The sequence below is a fragment of the Prionailurus viverrinus genome, chromosome F2 (genome assembly GCF_022837055.1).
Source record: "Prionailurus viverrinus isolate Anna chromosome F2, UM_Priviv_1.0, whole genome shotgun sequence".
NCBI lineage: Eukaryota > Metazoa > Chordata > Mammalia > Carnivora > Felidae > Prionailurus > Prionailurus viverrinus.
The window spans coordinates 27,837,508-27,862,513 of NC_062578.1; the positions used below are offsets into that span (position 1 = coordinate 27,837,508).

At 37.3% G+C, this 25,006-nt stretch overlaps 1 protein-coding gene and 1 long non-coding RNA gene across 9 annotated transcripts in view; one reads left to right on the forward strand and one right to left on the reverse strand.

Annotated features, from left to right (window-relative positions):
• IL7 (interleukin 7) overlaps positions 1–16,666 on the reverse strand; it is a 94,730-nt gene extending 78,064 nt beyond the window's left edge. For all 3 annotated transcript variants that reach the window (XM_047842912.1, XM_047842913.1, XM_047842911.1), the window contains exons 1-2: positions 16,365–16,666; positions 10,271–10,404 (exon numbers count right to left, since the gene is read on the reverse strand). In XM_047842912.1, coding sequence (XP_047698868.1) covers positions 10,271–10,404; positions 16,365–16,374 — 144 coding nt within the window. In that variant the 5' untranslated portion in view covers positions 16,375–16,666. The remainder of the gene's footprint in view (positions 1–10,270; positions 10,405–16,364) is intronic.
• Positions 15,871–25,006, forward strand: part of LOC125156712 (uncharacterized) — a 506,607-nt gene continuing 497,471 nt past the window's right edge. For 4 of the 6 annotated variants that reach the window (XR_007148734.1, XR_007148735.1, XR_007148736.1 and 1 more), the window contains exon 1: positions 17,119–17,197. This is a non-coding gene — a long non-coding RNA (uncharacterized LOC125156712). Of the gene's footprint in view, positions 15,951–16,665; positions 17,198–25,006 lie in introns of those variants that run through there. The other 2 variants (XR_007148738.1, XR_007148739.1) reach the window with 2 other exon arrangements.

The following is a 25,006-nucleotide window of genomic DNA, read 5'->3' on the forward strand; positions in this document are numbered from 1 at the left end:
CCCAGTCTGTGGCTTGTTTTTTCATTCTCTTAACAGTGTCTTTCTCACAGCAGAGATTTAATTTTAATGTAGTCCGATCTCAGTTTTTTGTTTGTTTGTTTGTTTCATGGGTTGCACTGTTGAGTATCATATCTAAAAAGTTATCGCCAAATTCAAGTTTACCTAGATTTTTTTTCCTATTTTATTTTCTATGAGTAATATAGTTTTGTGTTTTACATTTAGGACTACTTTCTACTTTGAGTCAATTTTTGTGAAAGCTACAAGGTCTATTTGTTGAAAAGACTATCCTTTCTCCAACTGAATCAGCTTTGATCCTCTGTCAAAGATCAATTCTCTATATTAGTGTTGGTTTCTTTGGGGCTGTTTATTCTGTTCTACTGATTAGTCTATTATTTCACCAATAACACACTGCTATTATTACTCTAGGTTTATAGTAGTCCTGAGTTTGGACAACGTCAGGACACTTTGTTTACCTTTTCAATATTGTGTTGACAATTCTGGGTCTTTTGACATTCCATGTGAATTTAGAATCAGGTTTTTGAGATCCACAGGATAACTTGTTATATTTTGACTGAAATGCTTTGATCAAGTTAGAAGAATTGTCATCTTAACAATATTAAGGCTTCCTACCCATGAACATGAAATAAATCTCCATTTATTTGGTTCTTCTTCAATTTCTTTGATAATTAGGGTTTTATAGTTTTTCTCATATAGATATTATACATATTTTATTAGATATATCCATGAGTATTTAATTTCTTTTATGCTTATGTAAGTAGTGTTGTAATTTCAAATGCAATTGTTCATTTATTGGCATATAAAAAAGCAATTGTCTTTTGTCTTTTTGTAACCTGCAACCTTGCTGTAATTGCTTATTAATTCTAGGAGCTCTTTTGGTTATTCTAAATTTTCTATGAAGATAATTATGTCACCAGTAAACACAAACCATTTTAATTCTCCTGAGTATATTTTATTTTCTCTTCTTATTTTATTGTATTAGCTAGTTCTTCTTGAATAATACTGAACAGGAGTGATAAGAGGGTATATCATTAACTTGTCCTTTTAAAATTTTTTAACCTTTTTTTCTTCTTTTTTAAAATAATATATTGTCAAGTTAGCTAACATACAGTGTATACAGTGTAGTCTTGGCTTCAGAAGTAGATTCCCATTATTCATCACTTACATACAACACCCAGTGTTCATCCCAAGTGCCCTCCTCAATATTCATCACCCATTTTCCCCACCCCCCAACTCTGCACCTCCATCAACCCTCTGTATTTAAAAATCTCTTATGGTTTGCCTCCCTCTCTGTTTGTAACTTATTTTTCCTTCCCTTTCCCTATGAACTTCTGTTAAGTTTCTCAGGATCCACATATGAGTGAAAACACGATATCTGTCTTTTTCTGACTGACTTATATTACTTAGCATTATACCCTCCAGTTCCATCCACGTTGTTAAAAATGGCAAGAATTCATTTTTTATCACCAAATAGTATTCCATTGTATATACATACCACATCTTACTTTTGAGAGAGAGAGAGAGAGAGAGAGAGAGAGAGAGAGCGAGGGAGCAGGAGTGCGAGTCGGGGAGGGGCAGAGAGAGGGAGATAGAGGATCCGAAGCAGGCTCTGTGCTGTGAGTGCAAAGCCTAATGTGTCTCAAACTCACCACTCAGATCATGACCTGAGCCAAAACCAGAGTCAGCTGCTTAACTGACTGAGCCACTCAGGAGACCCTTCATCATTAACTTGTTCTGAATCTTAAGGGAAAGTATCTGATTTCTCACCATTAAATATGATGTTACCTGTAGGATTTTTGCAAATGAATTCTATCAGTTTGCTTAAATTATTTTCTAGTCATAGTTTTCTGAGAGTGTTTGTAATGAATCCCTGTTGGATTTTGTCAAATCCTTTTTCTGCATCTATTGATATGATCATGATTTTTTTTAATCTGTTGATATTATACATTACTTTAATTGATTTTCAAATGTTGACCCAACCTTGCATACTTGGAATAATCCCACATAGTCATGATGTTTAATTATTTTAATACATCATTGGACTTAATTTGTTGATGTTTTGTTAAGGTATTTTTTCCCCATCTGTTCATGGAAATATTTACCTTCAGCTTTCGTGTTATGCAGTGTCATTGTCAGATTTTGGTATTAGGGTGATACTGGCTTCATAGAATGAGTTGGTGAGTATTCCCTCTGTTTCTGTTTTTGAAAGAGTTTGTAGAATACTGATATACTTTCTTACTTAAATGTTTGGTAGAATTCACCAGTGAAACCATCTGGATCTGGCATTTTGTATTCTGAAAAGTTATCAATTCTTTTTCAATTTATTTAATAAATACAGTCTTATCCATGTCATCTATTTCTTCTTGTGTGAGTTTTTATCATTTGTGTCTTTTAAGGAACTGGTGCCTTCATCAAAATTATCAAACTTGTGTCCATAGAGTTGTTCATAATTGTATTAGTCAAGGTACTCCAAAGAAACAGAACCACCAATAGGAGACATAGACAGGTAGATAGATAAGGAGTAGGAGAGAGAGACAGGGAGGGAGAGAGAGGGAGGGAGGGGAAGAAAGAGGTGTGTGTGTTGGGGGGGCGGTATTTTAAGGAATAGGCTGATTTGATCTTGGGGGCTGGCAAGCTCAAAATCTACAGGATAGGCCAGTAGGCTGGAAGCCCAGGGAGGTTGATGTTGTAGTCTTGAATCTGAAAGCAGAATTCTTTCTTCTTTGGGAGAATTCAGTGCTTTTTCTTACAGCCTTCAGAACATTGAATGATGTCTTAATTTGCTCAGGTTGCTATAGCAAAATACCATAGACTGGGTGACTTAAACAACAGATGTTTATTTCTCACAGTTCTAGAGGCTGGAGAGTCCAAAATCAAGGTGCCAGTCAATTTGGTGCCTGGTGAGAACTTTCTTCCAGATTTGCAGAGAGCCATCATCTCACTGTGGCCTCATATGGTAGAGAGAGAAAGCTCTGGTATCTCTCCTGCTTTTCTAAGGGCACTAATCCCATCATGGGGGCTCCACCCTCATGACCTCATCTGAACCTAATTACCTCCCAAAGTCCCACCTCCTAATAAGATCATCACATTGGAGTTTAAGGGCTTAAATATATGAATTTTTGTAGAATACAGCCATTCAGTCCATAACAAATGAGTATCACCCACATCATGAAGGATAATCTATTTTCTTCATTGTCAATGATTTTCCATGTTGACATCTAAAAAATACCTTCACAGCAACATTTATGCTGCTACTGGACCAAATGGGTGTGTATTATAGCCTAGCCACACTGACACATAAAATTAACCATCACAATAATATTCTTTTATTATCCTTTTGATATCCATGGTATTAGTAGTGGTGTCCTTTCTTTTATTTCCAATATTTGTAATTTGTGTCTTTCTTATCTTCTTGGTTAGCCTGGCTAGAGAAAAGTTTACCAAGTTTATTGATCTTTTCAAAGAACCAGATTCTGATTTCACTGATTTTCTCTACTGATTTCTTGTTTTGAATTACTTTTTAAATTCTCATTATATTTTTTCTTCTGATTAATTTAGTTTTAATTTGTTCTCTTTTTATTTTCCTAATATGGAAGCTTAAATGACTGACTTACATCTTTCTTCTTTTCTAATATATGAATTCAATGCTCTAAGTACTGCTTTCACTGTGTCCAACAAATTTGGTAATGTATATTTTCTCTTTAGTTCAAAATATTCTTAAATTTTTCTTGAGACTTTTTCTTTGACCTATATGTTATCTAAAATGTTGTTTAAACTCCAAATATTCCATCTATCTTTCTGTTATTGATTTCCAGTTTAATTACAATTATGTTTTAGTTTGAGAGCATACTTCACATGATTTCTATATGCTAAAAGTTTGTTAGGATGTGTTTTATAACCCAGAATATGTTCAGACCTGGATATTGATATTCCAATGATATTCCATGTCACCTTGCCCAAAATGTGTATTGTGCTGTTATTGGATGAAGTATTTTATAAATGTCAGTTGGGTCCAGTTTTTATAGTGCTTTTCAGTTCAACTATATGGTTACTGATTTTCTATCTGCTGAATCTGTCAATTACTGATAGAGGGGTGTTGAAGTCTTCAATTATAATAACAGATGTATCTATTTCTTGCAGTTTACCAGTTTTTGCTTCACAAATGTTGATGCTGTTATTAGGCACATACACGTTAAATATTGTTATGCTGTCCTAAAGAATTTACCTCTTTATTATCATTTAATGCCTTACTGATAATCTTCCTTACTGCATGCTTTGCCTGAAATGAACATGGCTACTTCAGCTTTCTTTTGTTTAGTGTTAACATGGCATATCATCTTCCATCTCTTTACTCTTAGTCTATGTATATCTTTATACTTAAAGTATGTTTCTTGTACACAACATATAGTTGGGCCTTTTTTTTCCTTTTTTTTTTTTTAAAATCCACTCAGAAAATCTGTCTTTGAAGTAGTGTATTTTGATTTTATTTCTATAACTAAAATAAAGCATTAATAGAACAAAAAGACTGGCCTCTTAAAAGCTAACTTCTCTTGTTAAATTGCAACTGATTCAGTCAGACTGCTAAATTATATACACAGAGAATTTATCTTCTAGCATAATCTGATATAAAAAGAACTAATTTAAGGTTTACTTTAGCTCCTTTAAATCTTTTTTCTTCTGTTAATAACAGTTTTTAAACATATTTAGACATGTTTATAAGGTAATGTTTGACAAGACTTTGATCATTTATTTTCTTGGCTACCTTTATCAGCAAACCAATGAAATGAAATGCAAGATCAAAGTCTAATAGGTATCAGGTGAGAGAGATTTTTAAATGTTAAAGAGCTTTTTGAAAAGGAGAGAGAGTGTATCAGGTTTGAATTATGGAAAGATAACAAAGTGCCAGCAAAGAGGACAGATGCACTCTGGTGGCGGGGAGATCATACAGCGGGGAACCTCCTGATGGCTATGGAAGCCATCTCAGTGATGTTCGAGGACTGCCTGATCTAAAATTATACTAGTGGAAGTCAGTAGATGAATGACTTAAACAGGTGTTAAGGAGGTATAATAATCTGTGATGGATGAAATGAAGGAGTGAGGGCGCCAGGGATAATTCCAGGCTTTCAACACTGATAGACTGGGCAAATGCAAATGATGTTACCTAAGATAGAGAATGTAGAAGCAGGAACAGGTGAAAAGTGATGATAATTAGTTTTCTATTACGCATGATGTGCCAGTACAGTACATCTGAGTAAAGACTTCTAATTGATATTTAAATTAAATGGTGCTAAAGTTTATGAAAGGGGTGTAAACCTTAGGGCCATCTATGTATGCAAAGACGGAAGTTGAATCCGTGAAGGCCCCTCAAATAAAGATGGAGATGGAGTTAAGGACATTGGAAATTGTAAAGCCAGTTATCACCTATTCACATTTTATAACTTAATAACTTACAATAAAGAACAGCCCTTCATGTGCCTATAATCAGACTGACTCATTCCTAGAAAGTATGTGACCATATCTAGCAGCCTTTTTATTTTTTATCAGCCTCTGTTTTGGTGACTAAGAGTTATGTAACTCAACCATATGAATCATGTTTAGGCAAAATATTTTTTTATGGAAAAAACACAACAGTATTCACCATCTCAAACTAGTTCAGACTGAATATCAGGAAGGTACCTGACATTTGATTCATAACAAATTTCCAAAGAAACAGATGTTCAAGTAAAGAGACTTCTAGCCTATTTGAAACAAGGTCTGGGTTCTCATTAACTTATGGTACTGATTTTGAATTCATTTATTATCATATATTATTATAATTCATATAGTTACTTATGAAAAACTGCTATATGCAAGGTACTCTGTTAAACATTCTATGGGATACAAAGATAAATCAAGCATAAACTGTCCTTAAGATACTTACTGACTAGTATGGGGAAATAAGATATAAACTTAGGTAAGTGTACAAGGAGTACTGGGTTAAGAACCACAGACAATTTTAAAATGAAATTAAGAAAACAATCCCATTAACAATATCAAGTGCATCAAAGACACATAAATTACCCAGGAATACATTTAACAAAAAAAGCTCAAAGCTTACAGTCTGAAAAATACAAAATATTTGTTAAAAGAAATTGAAGATCTAAATAAAAGGAAAATCATCCCATGTTCATGTGTTCATGAATCAGAAGCACTGTTATGCATTGTTGAAAAGACAAAGCCCTCACATTTATCTGCAGGTGCAACAAAATCCCTATCAGACTCTTGACTGACTTCTTCCTAAAAATGGAAAGCTGACTCTAAAATTCATATGAAATTGCAAAGGACCTGAAATAGCCAAAACAATAGCAGAGCTATTTTCTGTTTCTCCTCACAATAATGAGTATATTTTCTGGAACCAGATTGCTGGGGTTTGATTTCCAGTGTTGCCACTTTCTACCTATGTGATCCAGGTCTCAGTTTCCCCATTACTAGAGGTGTTTTAAGAATCATATAAGTTGATACACAGAAAGTGCTCACAGCAGCACTGGCACATTGTAAACCTTGTATTTGTATTAGTTATTATTATTATTATTATTACTATTATTATTATTATCACATCATAGGGGTATTGTGAAGCTCAAATAAGATAAGGTATGTGAGGGCACCTGGGTGGCTTGGTCAGTTAAGTGTCGGACTTGGTTTCGACTCAGATCACGATCTCACGGTTGATGAGTTCAAGCCCAACATCAGTCTTTGTGCTGACAGTGCAGGGCCTGCTTGGGATTCCACTGCTGTGTGGGAAGAAAATTTTAGAAATCCTATCTACATGTGGTTTTTATCTCATCCTTTGTAAATTTTCTTCTGATACATACATATATATATATATATATATATATATCTTTCTTAATGTATGAAAAAGATACTATGAAATGCTCTAATATGTAAATAAATGCTAAATGTGTATTTGTAGTGCAGGCTCCAAAAATTTTACTAACGAGTGTACTGTCTAAAGTCTGGAGATCAGTGCACTATCCCACAGCATGTTCTCTCTCCTAGGGCCACACTAATCTATTCTCCTCCTCAGAGAACCCAGCTTATATTTTCTGATTCCCAAATCTAGCTCGCAACCAGTCTGTTTGTTTTGAATGACAGTATGGCAGCCGCTCTATATGAAGTATGCAAGTTTCATACTTCACACCAAGACTTAACCATCACCAAATGAAAGCTTCTTTAAAAAAGGGTCCATACCTAGTCCATCATTATATCTACCCTGAAGCCCCCACCACTTCACCCCACAGAAAGGTTTTCCATAATAGCAGGCTCCAAATAGACGTTTGCTTCATGAATACGCTAACACAGATATTGCTATCAAGAGGCAGGTGAGTGTGCTGGTTAACAGCAGAGGCTCATATCCGGGTTCTGACACAAACTGGGCGCCCCAAGCCTCAGGTTCTTCCTCTGTGAAATAAATGTGATAAAAGCACCTTTCTTATAGGCATACTGTTTATTTGGCTAGCACCTGGAACATAACAAACATTTCGTAAATATTAGTATTATTATGGTGTCCCTGAGACTCAAACCCAGTAATGTCCACAAAGCATCTAGTACGCACTGAGTGAATGAATAGTCTTCATGTTGATATGAATAATTCTTTGTGAATTCTTTCTCCTTCCTTCTGATTTATCACCTCACATTTACAAACAGCTTTCTCGAGATTATCATGGCACTATTCACTGGAATTGATTAGTTCATACACTCTTCCATGTCTTGGGAATTAATCTCTTAAGAAGAGTAGCCATATTTTGCTTTGTTTAAATAGCATCATTGCTGCTGCTGTTGTTCTTGTTGCTGCTGTGTGGTTTAATGAGATAAGCTCCTCTAAATTTCCAGGAAAAATGTGCTATGAATCTGGTAGATAAAACTCTCCTTTTGGATTGCTAGTAGCATTTTTTTTCTTTTTTTGCAGTTTTACACACATAATAGTTATTTATAAATGTAGGACAAAGACTAGTTGATTCCTTGCCCAGATAACAAAACTTAATAAAAGCATTATCTTGACTCAAAAACATTAATTTAGTAGCATTAATGCAGAAAATGTCGTGTCAAAAATGAATGAAATATAAAATGATATAATTACCATTTAGTGTACATTTTTTTTCCTTGTCAATGAGAAAAATCAGGGACCTCTGTGGTCCCTGTTCAATATTATCTTGAATTTCCCATATCCCTCTAAGAGGTAGAACAATGATTTTCTCTATGTGTCACGTGCTACTTTAGTATAAGCATGTGGAGAGGATGATAAGGAATGGCAGGAGGGGGCAGATTAGACAATTTCTCCCAACTCATGAACATTTGAGAGGGTTCTCCTTTGCCATTTGGAGCTTCAAGAACTGATTATCTGTTAAATCAACACATCTGATTATGTTGATATAGCTCTTAAATTGTCAAAAAATTCATTTTTTGTAGGTGGCATATTTGTGTAAAAAATCCCAAAGGATTTTTCCTCCTGGAACTAGTAAAGTGATTACAGTAAGGTTTCAGGATACAAGAATAATATACAAAAGTCAATTGCTTTCCTACATATCTGCAATGGACAATTGGAATTTGAAATTCAAAACATAACGCTATTTACAATAACACCATAAATATGGAATACTTAGATACAGATCAGAGAAAATGTAAGCAGGATCTATATGAGGACAAATATCAAACTGATGAAAGAAATCAAAGAAAGATCTAAATAAATGGAAAGATATTTCACAATAGGATTTAATATTTTTAAGATGTCAGTTTAGATGTGAGTTCAGATATTTCATCGATCAATATGTACAGATGGCAATAAACGTATGAAAAGATGTTCAACATGTTACGATATTATGGAACTTGATTAAAACAACAATGAGATGCCATCACACACCTATTAGCATGGCTAAAATTAAAAACACTGACAACACCAAATGCTGGTGAGAATACGAGGCATCAGGAGCTTTCATCCATTGCTGGTAAAAATGCAAAATGGTATAGTCATTTTGGAGGACCGTTTGACAGTTTTATATAAAACTAAAGACAGTCTTACAATATGATCTAGCAATAACTCTCCTAGATATTTATCCAAATGAATTGAAAACATATGTCCACACAGAACCCTGTACATGAATGCTTATAGAAGCTTTATTCATAATTGCCCCAAATGGGAAGCAACCAAGACATGTGTTTCAATCAGTGAATGGAGAAACAAATGTGGTATATCCATTCAACGGAATTTTATTCAGCAAAAGAAGAAACGAGCTATTAAGCCAAACACTTACACAAAAAAAATCATGGAGTAACCTTAAATATACATTGCCAAGTGAAAAAATCCAGTCTAAAAAAGCTACATTCTGCATGATTCCAACTATATGACATCCTAGAAAGGCAAAATTATAGAGACCATAAGCAGATTGATGATTGCCATGGATTCAAGTGGAGGGAAGGAGGGAGGGATGAATCAGTGGAGCACAAAGGATTCTTAAGGGCACTGAAACTATTTTCTGATACTGTAATGGTGGATACATGATACTGCATTTGTTAAAACCCAAAGCACTGGACAACAGAAAAGGTGAACCCTCATGTCAACTATGGACCTTAATGAATAATAATGTATCAATATTGGTTCATCAATTTAACAAATGTACCACGCAAATGCAAGATGTTAATAATAAGGGAAATTGTACAGAGGAAGAATGAGTATGTGGGAATTCTCTACTTTCTGTTTAACTTTTCTGCAAGCCTAAAACTGCTCTAAAATATAAAATATATTGTAAAAAAAAGTCCACAGTAAATAAAAAATTAATTCACAGCAAGTTACTTATATACATGGGTATAAAAATATCTGTATAATACATATGCATGTACACACAGTCAGATAAAATAACTATATACCTCTTTTCATGATAATTTTTTAATGTTGTATTCTTTTATTTTCTCTTTTCTATTATAGTGTTCTACAGTGACTAACTGTCATCAGGAAGTGAGGAAATGCAGATAGTTATGCTAAATTATGCTTATAAGAAATTTAGTAGTGAATGGAACTGGGCTGAAATGGATAGTGGTGGGAATCTGAAGGTCTACTAAGGAATTATTTTAAAAGGATATAATGATGCCAACTATAAAAATATGTACTTAGTAGCTCATTAAACTTTGCTCTTTAGTTATTCCACTTTCTTCCAAGGAATACAGATGGATACTTGAATATAAAACTGTTAAAATGTGAGAAAAACAAACAAGCACATACCAAGTAATTGATGCTGATCATTAGAATGTGCTGATATTCTCTTCCGTCTTTACCTTCAATATCACAATCAGATGATGCTACTGGCAACAGAACAAGGATCAGGGGAGGAATTCCAAAGATATACCTAAAAGAAACTAAATTGAACAGTGAGTAAGAATAAGCTAAATGTTATACGTCATAAGTTTGATTGTGTTGTTTCAATTGGCCTGACCATTTCTATCTTTCTTTTTAAATTTATTTTGAGAGAGAGAGCAAGCACAAGCCGGGGAGGGGCAGAGAGAGAGAGAGAGAGAGAGAAAATCCCAAGCAGACTCCAAGCTCTCAGCTAGAACTCCGCAGGGGACGTATCCCACGAACTGTGAGATCATGACCTGAGCCAAAATTAAGGGTCGGACGCTTAACCAACTCAGCACCCCCCAGGCACCCCAGACTGACCATTTATTTCTAGTAAGTTTTTAAAATGCATCTTGGCTTTTGGATAGTGTGGGAAGAACCCTAAAATTCAATATTATGTAACAGCCAAAGTAAGATTACATTTTAGAGTTCAGATTTCTTTTACTTTTTTATTTAAAAATTACTCTTTGGAAAAGTGCCGAACAGGCGTGATGAAAGCAGCCTCTTTGCCTCTGAAAAACACTCTAGGGTATAAATCAGTTTATTCAATTTCAGTTTATGTTGAACATTTCTACAAAAAAAGCATCTACAGGTAAACAAGTAAACTATAGGTAAAAAAACAATTAAAATTTTTTGAAATTTTATGATTTGTGGCATGTATATTTATGTAAACCTTGATGGTTGCCCAGGTATCCAGCTGCTTCTGGAGGCAGCAGTGCAGAAGGTTCTGCACTGTAATTACATTCTTTCTTTTTAATACTGGACCTTAAAGGGTTTACCCTTCCCAGAACTGTGACAAAGTTGGCATTTATATTTTGACATTTTATCTTTTCAGTTTCTAAGTGCCCAGAGACTCCTATTTTCTTCAAACACAGTTCTATCTAGCTTCTTGACATGTTAAAAAAACCCAATAAATAAATTCACACCCTGTTAGCTAATGATTTATATCTGTTTTCGGTAAGCCTTCCCAGTTAGAGACAATCGTCTAAACAAAAGGGATGAAATTAAAAATGGTTATTATTTCAGACAGTAATAATGCACTGATGGAAAGCCAGTTACTCCCAGAGACATTAAAATCTGGTCATATACAGACTTATTCTTCGTAAGCCTGTGAAAATGTCTTGTTTGCATCTTTCTGCAAACTTTTGACCTAAGTTGACAATATATTTCCTGTGAATTTCCAAATGAAGTTTAATTGTACTTGTTGACTGCAAGACATTTCACATCTGTGCCTTTTCTGAGTAGTACTACAAACAATACTCCTTGGAACCCAAGGACCTAATATTATGACAATCTAAACACTGTTAAATACATCATAAAGTTCCCCAAAACATTATCATCTATTATATCATTATCTGTCATATAAAAATCAATAGCACTCCCCAATAAATTATATGCTATTAGTGACCCAGATTTTTACAAATAGTGGAACTGGGCTAAATAGCAGGTGTAACAACAAATATGAATCCTATATCTCATCTTCATATATCATGGACACTTGACAAGGTAAGAGAAGCAAAATGAGACACGTAATGTATTCATAGCTCTGCCGCTAAGTGTCTATATGCGTTCAGGCAAAATTCACATAGGAGATGAATAATGATGATGACGATAGTTATTTTTGAGTACCTATCATGTGCCAAGCACTTTGTTACCTTACATACATTATCTGTAAAGATCAAAAGAGTCCTGCAAATTTTTTTTTGTAAAAATCAGATAGTAGGTCCCAGGTCCAGATTCTAATCTGAGTTTACTGCCTCGCCAGCATTTTATCAGAAATGGCCATAATCTTTTAATAACATGTAATTACATTAGTCCTCTGAATGAAACCCATCTCTGTGTAATATTACACAGCTTTGCCTCTCTCTTGTACTAATGTTCCTGCATCCTGAAGATTCTCAAACAATAATCAATTGCTATTTATTCACTAAATATACTGGATTTGTATAGATTGCATACAGCCAAATTTCATTTTTTCTGTCATTTTACAGGTGTCCCAAAGGTATTTGGAAAGAGTAGATGATAAGGAGAAGCTACACAGCATACAATTTAGGGGTAATATAATAAAATAATTAAATACTAATGAAAAAAGAGACATTTTTACTATTTAACATGAATGTTATTTCAAACGTCCACCTTTCATGTTTTAATAAAGGAGGCCGTTTTACTTTCTATGAGCAGTATGTGTTGTGTCTTCTTCACCCTAACTTTCAGTAATTAGTGCTCCCCAAATTCGTATCAATTCAGTTATTCATTGAATGACATTTTATCAGGGCTTTCAATGATGGCTTGGTAGAAACCTCAGTCATTTTTATGTACTACAACTAATTTCTCAGTTCTGAAACATAATTTGCCTTGTCTGTAAAGAGTGTCTTTTGTTGCTGTTGTTAAACAGCTTAGCTCCAGAGGGACTAGAGCAATACAAAACACAGAGGGTTTGGAGTATGGAGACTTGGGGGTTTTGTCTTGCTCTGACAAGGGGTTGTATGACAACGTGTTGTGAGACTGATTGAATGACAGCATCTTTTAAGTCTCGTTTAACTGACCTGTAAAAGGAAATCTTTAGAGTAAATCATCTCTCAACGTCTCATTCAACTTTCAAGCACCGTAATTCTAAGAATCCCCCTGGCCATCCAAATAAGGCATTTCTTTAGACTTGACATCACCTCTGGACAATACTGCAAACACACCCAGGGCTTCAGACTCACATCTCTCAGGTTCCCACCTCTCGAATTAACAATTTGCAGTTTGGTCTGCAATTGAAGTCTTTTCTCCACACCACATAGAGAGTAAACATATTAATATTGCCTCGTGTGAGCATGCTTTTGACATCATTGTCCCAACAGGAAACAATCTCTGCTTTTATTCTGTTTTGTTTCAGGTTATACATAGATATGCACCCTTTTCCCAACCCTGAACTTTTCTTCAGGTTACAGAAAAGACAAACCATAAGGAATAATGCAAGGCAAGCTTGGGCCTGTGGAATTGTCTTTAGATTTCCTGAAGGGATTGAAACTGTAGAATTTGTTTTCAGTAGGGAATTTGGTCAAACCAGAATGATGACTGTCTAAAAAATTCTTGTTGGTTTTTAATTTAAGCCAAATAATACATTCAATCCTCAGCTGTATAAGTTATGGGGTCAAAGTGAACGTAAAAAAATTAGTTTCTACAGAGGAGCCTGGGTGGCTCAGTGGTTTCAGCGTCTGACTCTTGATCTTGGCTCAGGTCAGGATCTCTGCTTAGGTCATGATCTCAGAGTTCATGAGATTGAACCCTGAGTCGGGCTCTGTGCAGACAGCATGGAGTTTGCTTGGGATTCTCTCTCTGTGCCCCTCTCTCTCAAAATAAATAAATAAACTTAGAAAAAATTAGTTTCTACTGTGTATCAAATCCAATCTTTTATCAGTCTTTAAGACCAATAAGTGCTTATTTAATATCCATTATAACATTTCATAGACCCATTTTCACTGGGAATTAAAAAAAAAGTACTCAAAAGACATTCAGGACGAAACAGAAAACATTATCTGAATATATAAGACTTGCCTTTAATATGAACAACTGGCGCAAGCAAATAGGTGCAATAAAGCAAACAAAAAATTAATAAACAGAAAACCATCTGCTGTATGGAAATCATCTCGTTAAGGTTACAAACATAAGTTTGATTACAGCTAAAGAAATCTAATATCTGCCACAGCCAATATTAAGATTGCACTGTAAACTCTATCCACAAATCCCATGATAAACCCTTAAAGACATTTCTGCAGCTGTCCTATGATACTGCATACAATATTTCATTTAATCTCATAACCACTTCTGTAGGTAAGTACTACCAGTTACTCAGTTTTGCAGATGGAGAATCTGAAGAAGAAAGAAACTTTGTGAAGAGTGAAGAATTTAGAAACTCAGCTTTTAGCCACCAAGCTACACTGCTTGCTACAAAAAAAAAAAAAAAAAGTGTGTGTGTGTAGTTAGGGGGAATGTACAAAAACCCATCTTTTCCCACATGAACCTCACTAAGGTGCTTCCTGGCCAAGCTCTGAAATACTGTACCATAATACACTCTTATTTCAGAAAACAGACATTAAATATTTGTTCTTATTACATTAGGTTATGTGTCAGAGGTGAGATCCTAGAAAATAATCTCATGTGCATGAGTGTGAATATGACATGTAACTTGGTCCTATAAAATAGCCTTTTCATTTTTGTTTCAGATATGGAAATATCAATGCGGTACCATGTGTGATTGTCCCGTGTACCTGTTCAGGCTTTCTCATCTTTCTCGGTTCCCTGTCTTTATTACTATTCCACTTTTGCCACTCAAATATGATTACATTACCTAAACTAGACAGCATAGTTGAGAACCACATAGTAGGGTCTCAACGACTTCAACTCCCAAAACAAATAGCAAAAAACAACAAAAACCAACCAACCAAAACAAAACAAAACAAAAAAAACCCTCTTTACAGTAACTCTGTCCTTAAGCTTCTAGTGAAATCTCTTGGAACAAAATGCAAAAGCTACACATTATGAGAAGTTCAGTTTTCTATTCTATTGTTTGCTAATACCTTATGGTAAATGAACAATATAGATACACTTCAGGAAATAAATCTCCCTGTTAATAATGCATACCCTAGCTTCCATTTCTTTTCTTTTCTCTTTGTAACCTCTCCACTTAAAATCAGAGGTGATGCAGGGATTAGAACCAAGAGCAGTAAGAAAGAAAGAATTGCAGGCGATCCATGGCATTGTAAGGAAGGCAGGGATATACCTAATTTCTAATTCTATGCTGAACTTCTGGACGGCACCCATTACAAATCTTTTTCCATAACTGTCCTCCACACTCTATCCCCACAACCCCCTTTATTTTGGTACTGATCTGGTACTTCTTCGCTATGCCAATTCTTGATTCTTTAACACCTACGAGAGAGGAAGGAAAGGCTCCTTTGATCTAACGGTGTAGCCTGGAAAGCGCACAGACCAGGCATCAAACGGAAGAGCAAACTGCTCCCTACTCCCGCACCCTCCCCCACCCGTCTTTTTTTGCTTGAGGAAGTATTCACTATAAAGCATTCTAATTTCCCTCAACAGATCTTCGCCCCTCACATCTCGTCTTCTCCTTTTTCCCCTTCCAGTAAACTTTCTGGCTCTTTTCCTGGGCCATATGGCTGCCACCGGAATCCCGGTCCCTTGACTCAGCTCTGCCCTTGTCCTTTTTACTCTCTGTCCGTAATCCGCACAAATAAAATATATCGGATCCTAGCAAAAATCTAGAATTTGAACTTTTGCCTATTTAATCCTGCCTCCTCCAAGGAGTACCCATATAGGAAAAAACAAAAACCCGAAACTCGCCTTTCTCGGTGCCAGCTCAAGGACTCGGTTTCCCAGCAAAGGGCACGAGGTACAGCCCCAGTCGGAAACTCCCAGCCTCACTGAGGGGGCGAAACGGGGTTTTCCAGAGACCTGTCCCTTTAGGGTTTAAAAGCGCGTCCCGTGGGAGCTTCGCTTTCACTTCTCTAGAGAGTACGGAGCTACAGGAGCCCAGGTACTCGCCCCTCTCCAGGCGCCTGTGAGTAACTGGGCGCCGCCAGGAGCACGGGAAGGGCGGGCTGGGAGCCGGGTTGACCGAGGACAGCGCTGGCTCGGGAAGACTGACGGCGAGCCACTGGCTACCTCTGAGACCTGGTTGCCACCGCTGAGCGGCGCCGAGGCTGCAGCTCTAGGGCTCGGGACGGAAAGCCGGCGTCTGGGACGGCTTCTCGCAGCCGGCCAGGAGCAGCAGTCCCAAGTGCAAGTGGCTGTGGGCCAGGGTACTGAGGCGCGGCTGACGCCTGCCTGTGAGAGAGCCAGTGCTCTCGGCAGGTCCAAAGTGCAAGGCTGGACTGTTCCCGGACGCGCCTGGGCGCCGGGCCCGGCAAAGCGTCCTGGAGTCCCCGGGCGTGCAGGGCGCGCGAACCGGTGCGCCTGGAATAGGAGTCCTTACCATGGAACATGGTCTGCGGGAGGCGGGCGTGGTCATGATGACCGCAACTGCAGCAGGAGCAAGCTCTCACCGCCCATAGTCGCTGCCAGGCCCCTGGTCTTCCGCGGAGTTGCTGGGAGCGCGTGCGGGGTAGGGCGGTCTCTGCGGCTGGTTCCTTTCACCCACGCCGCGCCTGCTGCTTCATCCATCCCAAGGGGGGCGGCACACACCACGGCCAGGCTCTGCGCTTTGCCTTTCCCATAACTTCCGTAGGATCAGCCGGCAATGTACTTTCAGTTTCTACTTTGCGCTGGGTCTGCAGGTTCGATCTTTGGGTTCACCACTCGGGCGCCTTCACCGCCCCACCTCTCTTGAGCACCTGCGTCCTCCCCCAGACGTTTCTGTGCACCTGAACCGGGACCAGAGGAGGGCGCGAATTTCCAAAGCACCACAGAAGGAATGAGATGGCCTTCTCAATGAGAACCATTCGAGGCAAAACACTCTCCAAGTGACCTCTGACCGCCTTGGCAAAGCTAGGCGACTGGGATCTAAAAGCGTTGGTTGCTAATGTGTCCACGGAAGCCGCAAATGTGTAGGGCGAAAGCTGGGCTATTAACAAGCCTACGCCACAAGGGAGGCGTCGCCACGGATGTAGTGATGCCAAGACGTCTTGGGGCGGGGGTGGGGGGGGTGGGGGGTGGGGGGGTGGTGGAAGGAAGTAAAGAATGTTTAAGAGGGTCACGCCCTCAGCCCCTCAACCTCTGTAATCAGTCTCTTTCTGCCCTGTGGTTTGTAGATGCACCTGCCCAGGTGAGACCTCAAAGAAAAATAACCCTGTGGGTGCATCTAATCTGGTAAGTGGTATGTTTGAACCCGACTATGACTTCCACGTATACATTTGTCAGAATTGGCCAATAAATCATACTATCCATTTTTACTGTGTTTTACTGAAGAGTTAGTGTGTTTTTCTAAGCCTGAATTATTTTACTATTTCCTGTTTGAATTTGTTTTCTGATATTCGGCAGGAACCCTGCTTAAAAGAAGATGGGTACTGTAAAGTGACAATAATGATGATGATAATGGCTATCATCTATCTAGCATTTGCTTTGTACTAGTATTGTACTAAGCATTTTATATATATCCTCTCATGCAAACTTTTCTCTGAGTAGACAATTTTCTTATCTACACTTCACAGATGTGGGAACAGAGACTTCCTTAAGTAACTTGCTAGAGTTCACTTAGCTAGTTAGTAATAGAGCTTGGGCACAAACCTGCTGTATTTTGACTCAGAGTTCATGCTTGCAAACTCTGTGTTAGTGATCCTTGTGAATAGTGTAGAGATTGGTGCCAAGAGGGAGGCAGGGTCAGGTATCATGTGGGTGTGTCTATTCCCCACTGTAGGGACCTCAGGAAAGCTTTCTGGAGTTTCTGAGTTCTAAATGGAGACTTAAGCAGGAACTAAAGTAGGGATGTGAACCTTCCAGAGTCTATTACAGTGTGAACAAAGAAAAGAGGAAAAGAAAGAAGGGAGAAAGAAATAGAGAATAACAGTGAAATAAGAGTGAGACAGAGTTGCTCAAGCCTGACAGTTGGATCTCTGATTCCTTTTTTAGTCTCACTTCTCACATCCAATCCATAAGCACGTCTTGTCAACTTTACCTCTAAAATGAACCCTGAACCAATCTAACCATTATGTGAATTGCCTATGGGCCAATCATTAAAACCCTGCTGTCTAGGGGATCATCCAGCTTTCACCCTTGCTGAAGACTCCTTCACTCTCCTCACAGCAGCAGGATATTTGATTTCCACAATGCCACCTTCTGTGGTCACCCTCTGGCCACTTCCCACTGTGTACCGAGCCCTCAAGGTTCAGGGTGATCTGGGTACTGTTGCCTTCTCTGATCTTCCCTGCTGCACATCTCACAACGCTCCCCAAGCCTTTTCTTTCCTGTGCCCAGCCAAGCCTACATCCACTTAGAAGAACAGTACCCAGTACACAGGCATTCAGGAAGTGAGTGACAGAATGAGAGAGAACAATTGTATGAAAATGCATGAATGAGGACACACATGAAGAGGACGTACATAAAGGCAGAGGGAAATAGAAGAAAAGAGGAAGAGTGGAGGGAAGCAATAGAGACCAGGAGACAGAATGGGGTGGAAAAAGCCAAGTATTTCCATTTGAGTGGAACCTAGAGTGGCAAGTGGGGAGTGGAGAAACAGGAGACTGGAGTGACTTTTAAAAATGAATTCTGTAACTGAACACACCTAGATTGGTCATTTATAAATTTAAAATCCCTGATAGCACCACTGAGGTATGCAATTGCACATAGCCTACACCTTTAAAAAAAAAAAAAACTTTTCAGGGACAAATAAAAGAGCATTCATCAATAACTTGCTCAAGAGGAAATCCGTCTTCCTTTTTCATGCAGTCACCATAAAACATGGCAGAATAAAGGCTTGTGCATAAATGAACTTTGGGGAATCATGAAGGGAAATTATGTAGAGCTCCAGGAGAGGACATGTAAATTCCTCACTAAATTTTGGCCCCAAATGTAAAGAATCACTCTGAAGAAAATATTCATAAAGAATTTGAAATTGCTATTGATATATGAAAAGGGATACATTGTCACTACATCAAGTTATTATTTTTCTGTGTATAAGAGAATAAATACTGTTTGGAAAAAATTCCAAAATGAAGTCTTAAATCAGTGGTTGATATTTTGATAAGCTGAACATTATTTTTTTATCAAACAGATGGACAAGGATTAAACATTTTATGTTTTTTTTATATGCTCATGTTTTATAACTAGAGAAATGGAGTGGTTACTATAATGTTCACTCATAGAATCCATGAATCGTGCAGAAAAATCACCATGGAAACAAAATAGTACACAGTTTATAAATTACAATCAATAAATATTAAGAGGGAAGACATCATCTCAGAATGATTTAAACAATATAATAGAACTGAAATAAAACGATAGGAATGTCTACTTAAAGAGAGAATCGTTAAAGGTTAATCAATGTCTTTTTAGTTGTTCTACAGTCTTCAGTCAAACTAGTTAGTTTGTGGTAAAGTTGAAAACATTTTCTTTATTAATTATATGAACTACTTTTTACCCAACTTAATATGACTGTTGTTTATAGTCTGAGATCTGAATGCTAGCTATCTTTCTGTCTATGGATTCAAAAAAATTTTAATGTTTTTATTTTAGTTTGGCGGGGGGGAGGGGCAGAGAGGAGAGGGAGACACAGAATCCAAAGCAGGCTCCAGGCTCTGAGCTGTCAGCACAGAGTCGGACATGGAGCTCAAACTCGTGAACTGCAAGATCATGACCTCAGCTGAATTAAGATGCTTAACCTCAGCTGAATTAAATGCTTAAGAAGCAATTGAGCTTCCCAGGCACCCCTGTCTATGGATATTTTTTGAGGTATCTATGACTTAATTTTCCAGGCATAATACTCAACATATGTCAATCACAGACACACACACAGACTCACCACACACACATAAAGCCTTATACGTACTGTGCAGTTGCACAGGGGCCTATGCATGTAAGGGCTCCCTGCTTAATTTAATACTCTGCAGTCACTGTCTTGAAATTCTTAATTATTTTTGGATAAGGGGACTTTCATTTTCACTTTGCGCTGGGCCCTGCAAATTCTGTAACTGGTCACGCACACACATATATGCATGTCTTCAAGGTGGTTTCAATCTGGGGAGGGGGGGGAATGAATGTTAAATGTATGACTTCAAAGATAAAGAATGTTATGAAAAGGAAAGGATGAGATGTATTTCAAATAAGGGTTAAGGCAATCTAGACCCATTTTAAAAATTAGTGAAACTAAAATCTAAAAAATGTTAATCTACCTGTCTGATGGAAAAATAGGTGTAAGTGGACAACCTATAATTCTAAATCATATCTGTTTTATTTTCAAGCCTGAGCTTGAGGATGGATTTTGAATTTTATCAAATGACTGCTGAGCGTCTATTTACATGGTCATATTTTTTTCTTGTTGTATTCCTGAATCAAATTTACCATAATGCTAAATTCAAGTTGCTAATATTTAACTTAGACTTTTGCAGTTATATTTATAATTGGTATGTGTTTGTTCTTCATATTATATTTAACCAGACTTGGGATATTTCATCAGATTTTCTTGGCTTCACAAAGGAATTTGGGAATTCTATTGTTTTCTAAAACTGTAAACGTTTAATCATGATATGAACTATTTGTTTCTGGGTGATTGACTAGAGTTCAACAATAAAACATACTGAATTTCATGGGATACAGCCCAGGGATCAGATGAGACTATCAATTTCAAGCATTAGAAGAGTCAAAATAAAAAGATTCTTCTGAGGCTGAATCAGAATATCAGGAACCCTACTGGAAATGTGTATGTCAGCATATCAATGATTGCTTGAGTCATTGAAAATTAATGAAATCATCCAACTTAGAAGAGATAAGAAAGAGAGAGGGCTAATGCCAGGAGGGACCGTGAGACACAAACATTAGGGTAGATGGAGAAATGGGTGCCCACCAATAAACTAACAACTAGTGGACAGCAGAGTGGGAGAGGCAGAAGTCAGTGTCCCAGGATATGATTTCAAAATAGGTTAAGTAGTCAGTATTTCCAAATGTCACAAAAAGATCGAGAAAAATGAAGATTGTAAAGTGTGCCCACTAATTTGGCAGAGCAGAGTTTGTCCGTGGTTCTTGTGACAATGATTTGAGAAGAGCAGTATAGAGAAAAGCTATATTCCAATTTGTGGGGTACCAGGGAAGATGCAAGGAGAAGAGACAGCGTTTAAAAGATCTTTGGTAAGATAAAAGAAATCAGGCTATGGTTTGAAAGGCATGTAAAGCATAATAGAAGTTTCTGTTTTCATGCATGAGTGGTACTAAAGCATATTTATATAATAATTAGTGAAATTAGGTTCTCTGGAAGAAGCAGGAAAGGATGGAACTGAGAAACCCAAGATACATGATTTCTTCATGTGATCCCTTCATTTCTCTCTCCTCTTTCATTTTAGTCCTTAAATTGTGTAATTCTAAACAATCAGAATCGATTATAAATCTGGTGTCTAATTTCATGTTTCTTATTGCAATGTCTTCTATGACCTCACCTGTGTACTCTGGATTGAGTATTGGCTAGGGTAAGGATGAAATATTGCCCAAATTGTCTTTCAGAGGGAGGAGCAGTAGCTTATGTAGTTTGCATCATCCCGTCCTTTTGTACACTAATGGGTATGTTGTTGGCAATTAGGGGTTTCTTTTAGGTACTAAATTTTGGAGGGACTGTGCTTTTAACTATTGCCTTTATAGATGATTAATTAAAGAAGATTACACTTATGACAATTTTCCTCGTGGAAATTATTTGAAGAAAGTGGAAAAATATTTTCCCCTTATTGCTTTAAAATCCCTGGACAGAGTCCCTTAATATCAGCCAGTTGCTATGTGAAGATGTTGAGTTGTTCTTGTGAGCTCCATGGACAATAGCGACAGTATCTTATTCAACCTGGAATTCTCTGAAATCAATAGAATTCAAGTTACAGATTCTTTCCAAGTATGACTTGTAGAAAAGGGAGATATCCAATTGCACGGGTCTTGACTTGCTATTCTTACAGAGGACCAATGCTCTCGGCAAACCTGTGGTAATATCCAAGAATGTTATAGTAACAACTACTGATTGACATCGATATGTCTAGGGATCTGGTAGGCATGTCAAAATTCTTATATTTAATTTAAATTTAGACTTCTTTTTCTAGTATGGAGGACTGTGTGTCTTATTTAAATCCTTTTATTGTTATTAAATTACAAAGTTAGTTCAATCTGCTTCTCCTTCAGGCAAGCCAAGTTGCTCCAGCACATTGTCACTGTGTCGGATTCTGATTGGACTCTTAGAATATCCATTAACTTGTACATGACATAGAATGATTAAGTGTATTGCAGCAGTAATTAAGTCCATAAATAGTAATAATTAAAAAAGATCTTATATGTCCCTGAGTTCCCAGGGTATCAGTTGTTCCTCTATGCCAATAGTGTGTCGATTAATTAGCAACCCAAAAGCCTGGCTTTTGGCATGCTGACATGCTTGCTTAAAAATTCAATATATTAGCTGGTAGTGACATATACACTTCAATGTGAAAAGCACAAAAATAGAAGTTTTTGAGAGATCAAAACACTGAGCTGGTGAGTTTGGTGTTTCAGGAAATGATTTCTTCAAACAATGGAGCAGAGTGTCATTGATTTCTTGAGTAATATGGCCTATGAAATGGCGGTTATATGCTTTGATTTCCTTGTTTCTTTTACTATGTTAGCAATTCTCCCTAATGTTTAACTAACAAATTTTCTAATCATGTCTTCCTCATTACATTATTTCTCTGACAAACACTTTTGTTCCTGGTCTGTCCTGGGTAAGACATCGTTTTTACCAGTGAAATGTAATATTTTCTATTTCTTTTTTTTAATTTAATTAATTTATTGTTTTAAATTTACATTCAAATTGGTTATCATATAGTGCAACAGTGATTTCACGAGTAGATTCCTTAATGCCCCTTACCCATTTAGCCCATCCCCCCCTTCCTAAAACACCTCCAGTAACACTGTTTGTTCTCTATATTTAAGTTTTGTCTTATGTTTTGTCCCCCTCCCTGTTTTTATATTACTTTTTTATTTTTATATTATATTTATTTTGTATTATTATACTATTTTTGCTTCTCTTCCCTTATGTTCATCTGTTTTGTATCTTAAAGTCCTTATATGAGTGAAGTCATAAGATATTTGTGTTTCTCTGACTAATTTCACTTAGCATAATACCCTCTACTTCCATCCACGTAGTGGATGGCAAGATTTCATTCTTTTGGATTGCCGAGTAATACTCCATTGTATATATATACCACAGCTTCTTTATCCATTCATCCATCAATGGACATTTGGGCTCTTTTAATACTTTGGCTATTGTTGATAGTTCTGCTATAAACATGGGGGTGCATGTGTCCCTTCAAAACAGCACACCTGTATGCCGTGGATAAATGCCTAGTAGTGCAATTGGTGGGTCGTAGGGTAATTCTATTTTTAGTTTTTTGAGGAACTTCCATACTGTTTTCCAGAGTGGCTGACCCCCTTATATTCCCACCAGCAATGCAAAAGAGATCCTCTCTCTCTGCATCCTCGCCAACATCTGTTGTTGCCTGAGTTGTTAATGTGAGCCATTCTGACAGGTGTAAGGTGATATCTCATTGTGGTTTTGATTTGTATTTCCCTGATGATGAGTGATGTTGAGCTTTTTTTCATGTGTCGGTTGGCCATCTGGATGTCTTCTTTGGAGAAGTGTCTATTCATGTCTTTTGCCCATTTCTTCACTGGATTATTTGTTTTTTGGGTGTTGAGTTTGATAAGTTCTTTATGGATTTTGGATACTAACCCTTTATCTGATATGTCATTTGCAAATATCTTCTCCCATTCCGTCAGTTGCCTTTTAGTTTTGCTGATTGTTTCCTTCACTGTGCAGAAACTTTTTATTTTGATGAGGTCCCAGTAGTTCATTTTTGCTTTTTCCCTTGCCTCCGGAGACATGTTGAATAAGAAGTTGCTGCGGCCAAGGTCAAAGAGGTTTTTGCCTGCTTTCTCCTCGAGGATTTTGATGGCTTCCTATCTTACATTGAGGTCTTTCATCCATTTTGAGTTTATTTTTATGTACGGTGTAAGAAAGTGGTCCAGGTTCATTCTTCTGCATGTCACTGTCCAGTTTTCCCAGCACCACTTGCTGAAGAGACTCTATCGGATATTATTTCCTGCTTTGTCAAAGATTAGTTGGCCATACATTTGTGGGTCCATTTCTGGGTTCTCTATTCTGTTCCACTGATCTGAGTATCTGTTTTTGTGTCAGTACCATACTATCTTGATGATTACAGCTTTGTAATACAGCTTGAAGTCCAGGATTGTGATGCTTCCTGCTTTGGTTTTCGTTTTCAAGAGTTCTTTGGCTATTGGGGGTCTTTTCTAGCTCCATTCAAATTTTAGGATTGTTTGTTCTAGCTCTGTGAAGAATGCTGGTGTTATTTTGATAGGGATTACATTGAATATGTAGATTGCTTTGGGTAGTATTGACATTTTAACAATATTTGTTCTTCTTATCTAGGACCATGGAATCTTTTTCCACTTTTTGGTGCCTTCTTCAATTTCTTTCATAAGCTTGCTATAGTTTTCAGTGTATAGATTTTTCACCTCTTGGTTACATTTATTCCTAGGTGTTTTATGGTTTTGGTGCAATTGTAAATGGGATCGCTTCCTTGATTTCTCTTTCTGTTGCTTCATTACTGGTGTATAGGAATGCAACCGATTTCTGTGCATTGATTTTATATACTGCCACTTTCCTGAATTCATGGATCAGTTCTAGCAGTTTTTTGGTGGAATCTTTATCATGTCACCTGCGAAGAGTGAAAGTTTGACCTCCTCCTGGCTGATTTGGATGCCTTTTATTTCTTTGTGTTGTCTGATTGCAGAGGCTAAGACTTCCAATACTCTGTTGAATAACCGTGGGGAGAGTGGACATGCCTGTCTTGTTCCTGACCTTAGGGGGAAAGATCTCAGTTTTTCCCCATTGAGGATGATATTAGCGTTGGGTCTTTCATATATGGCTTTTATGATCTTGAGGTA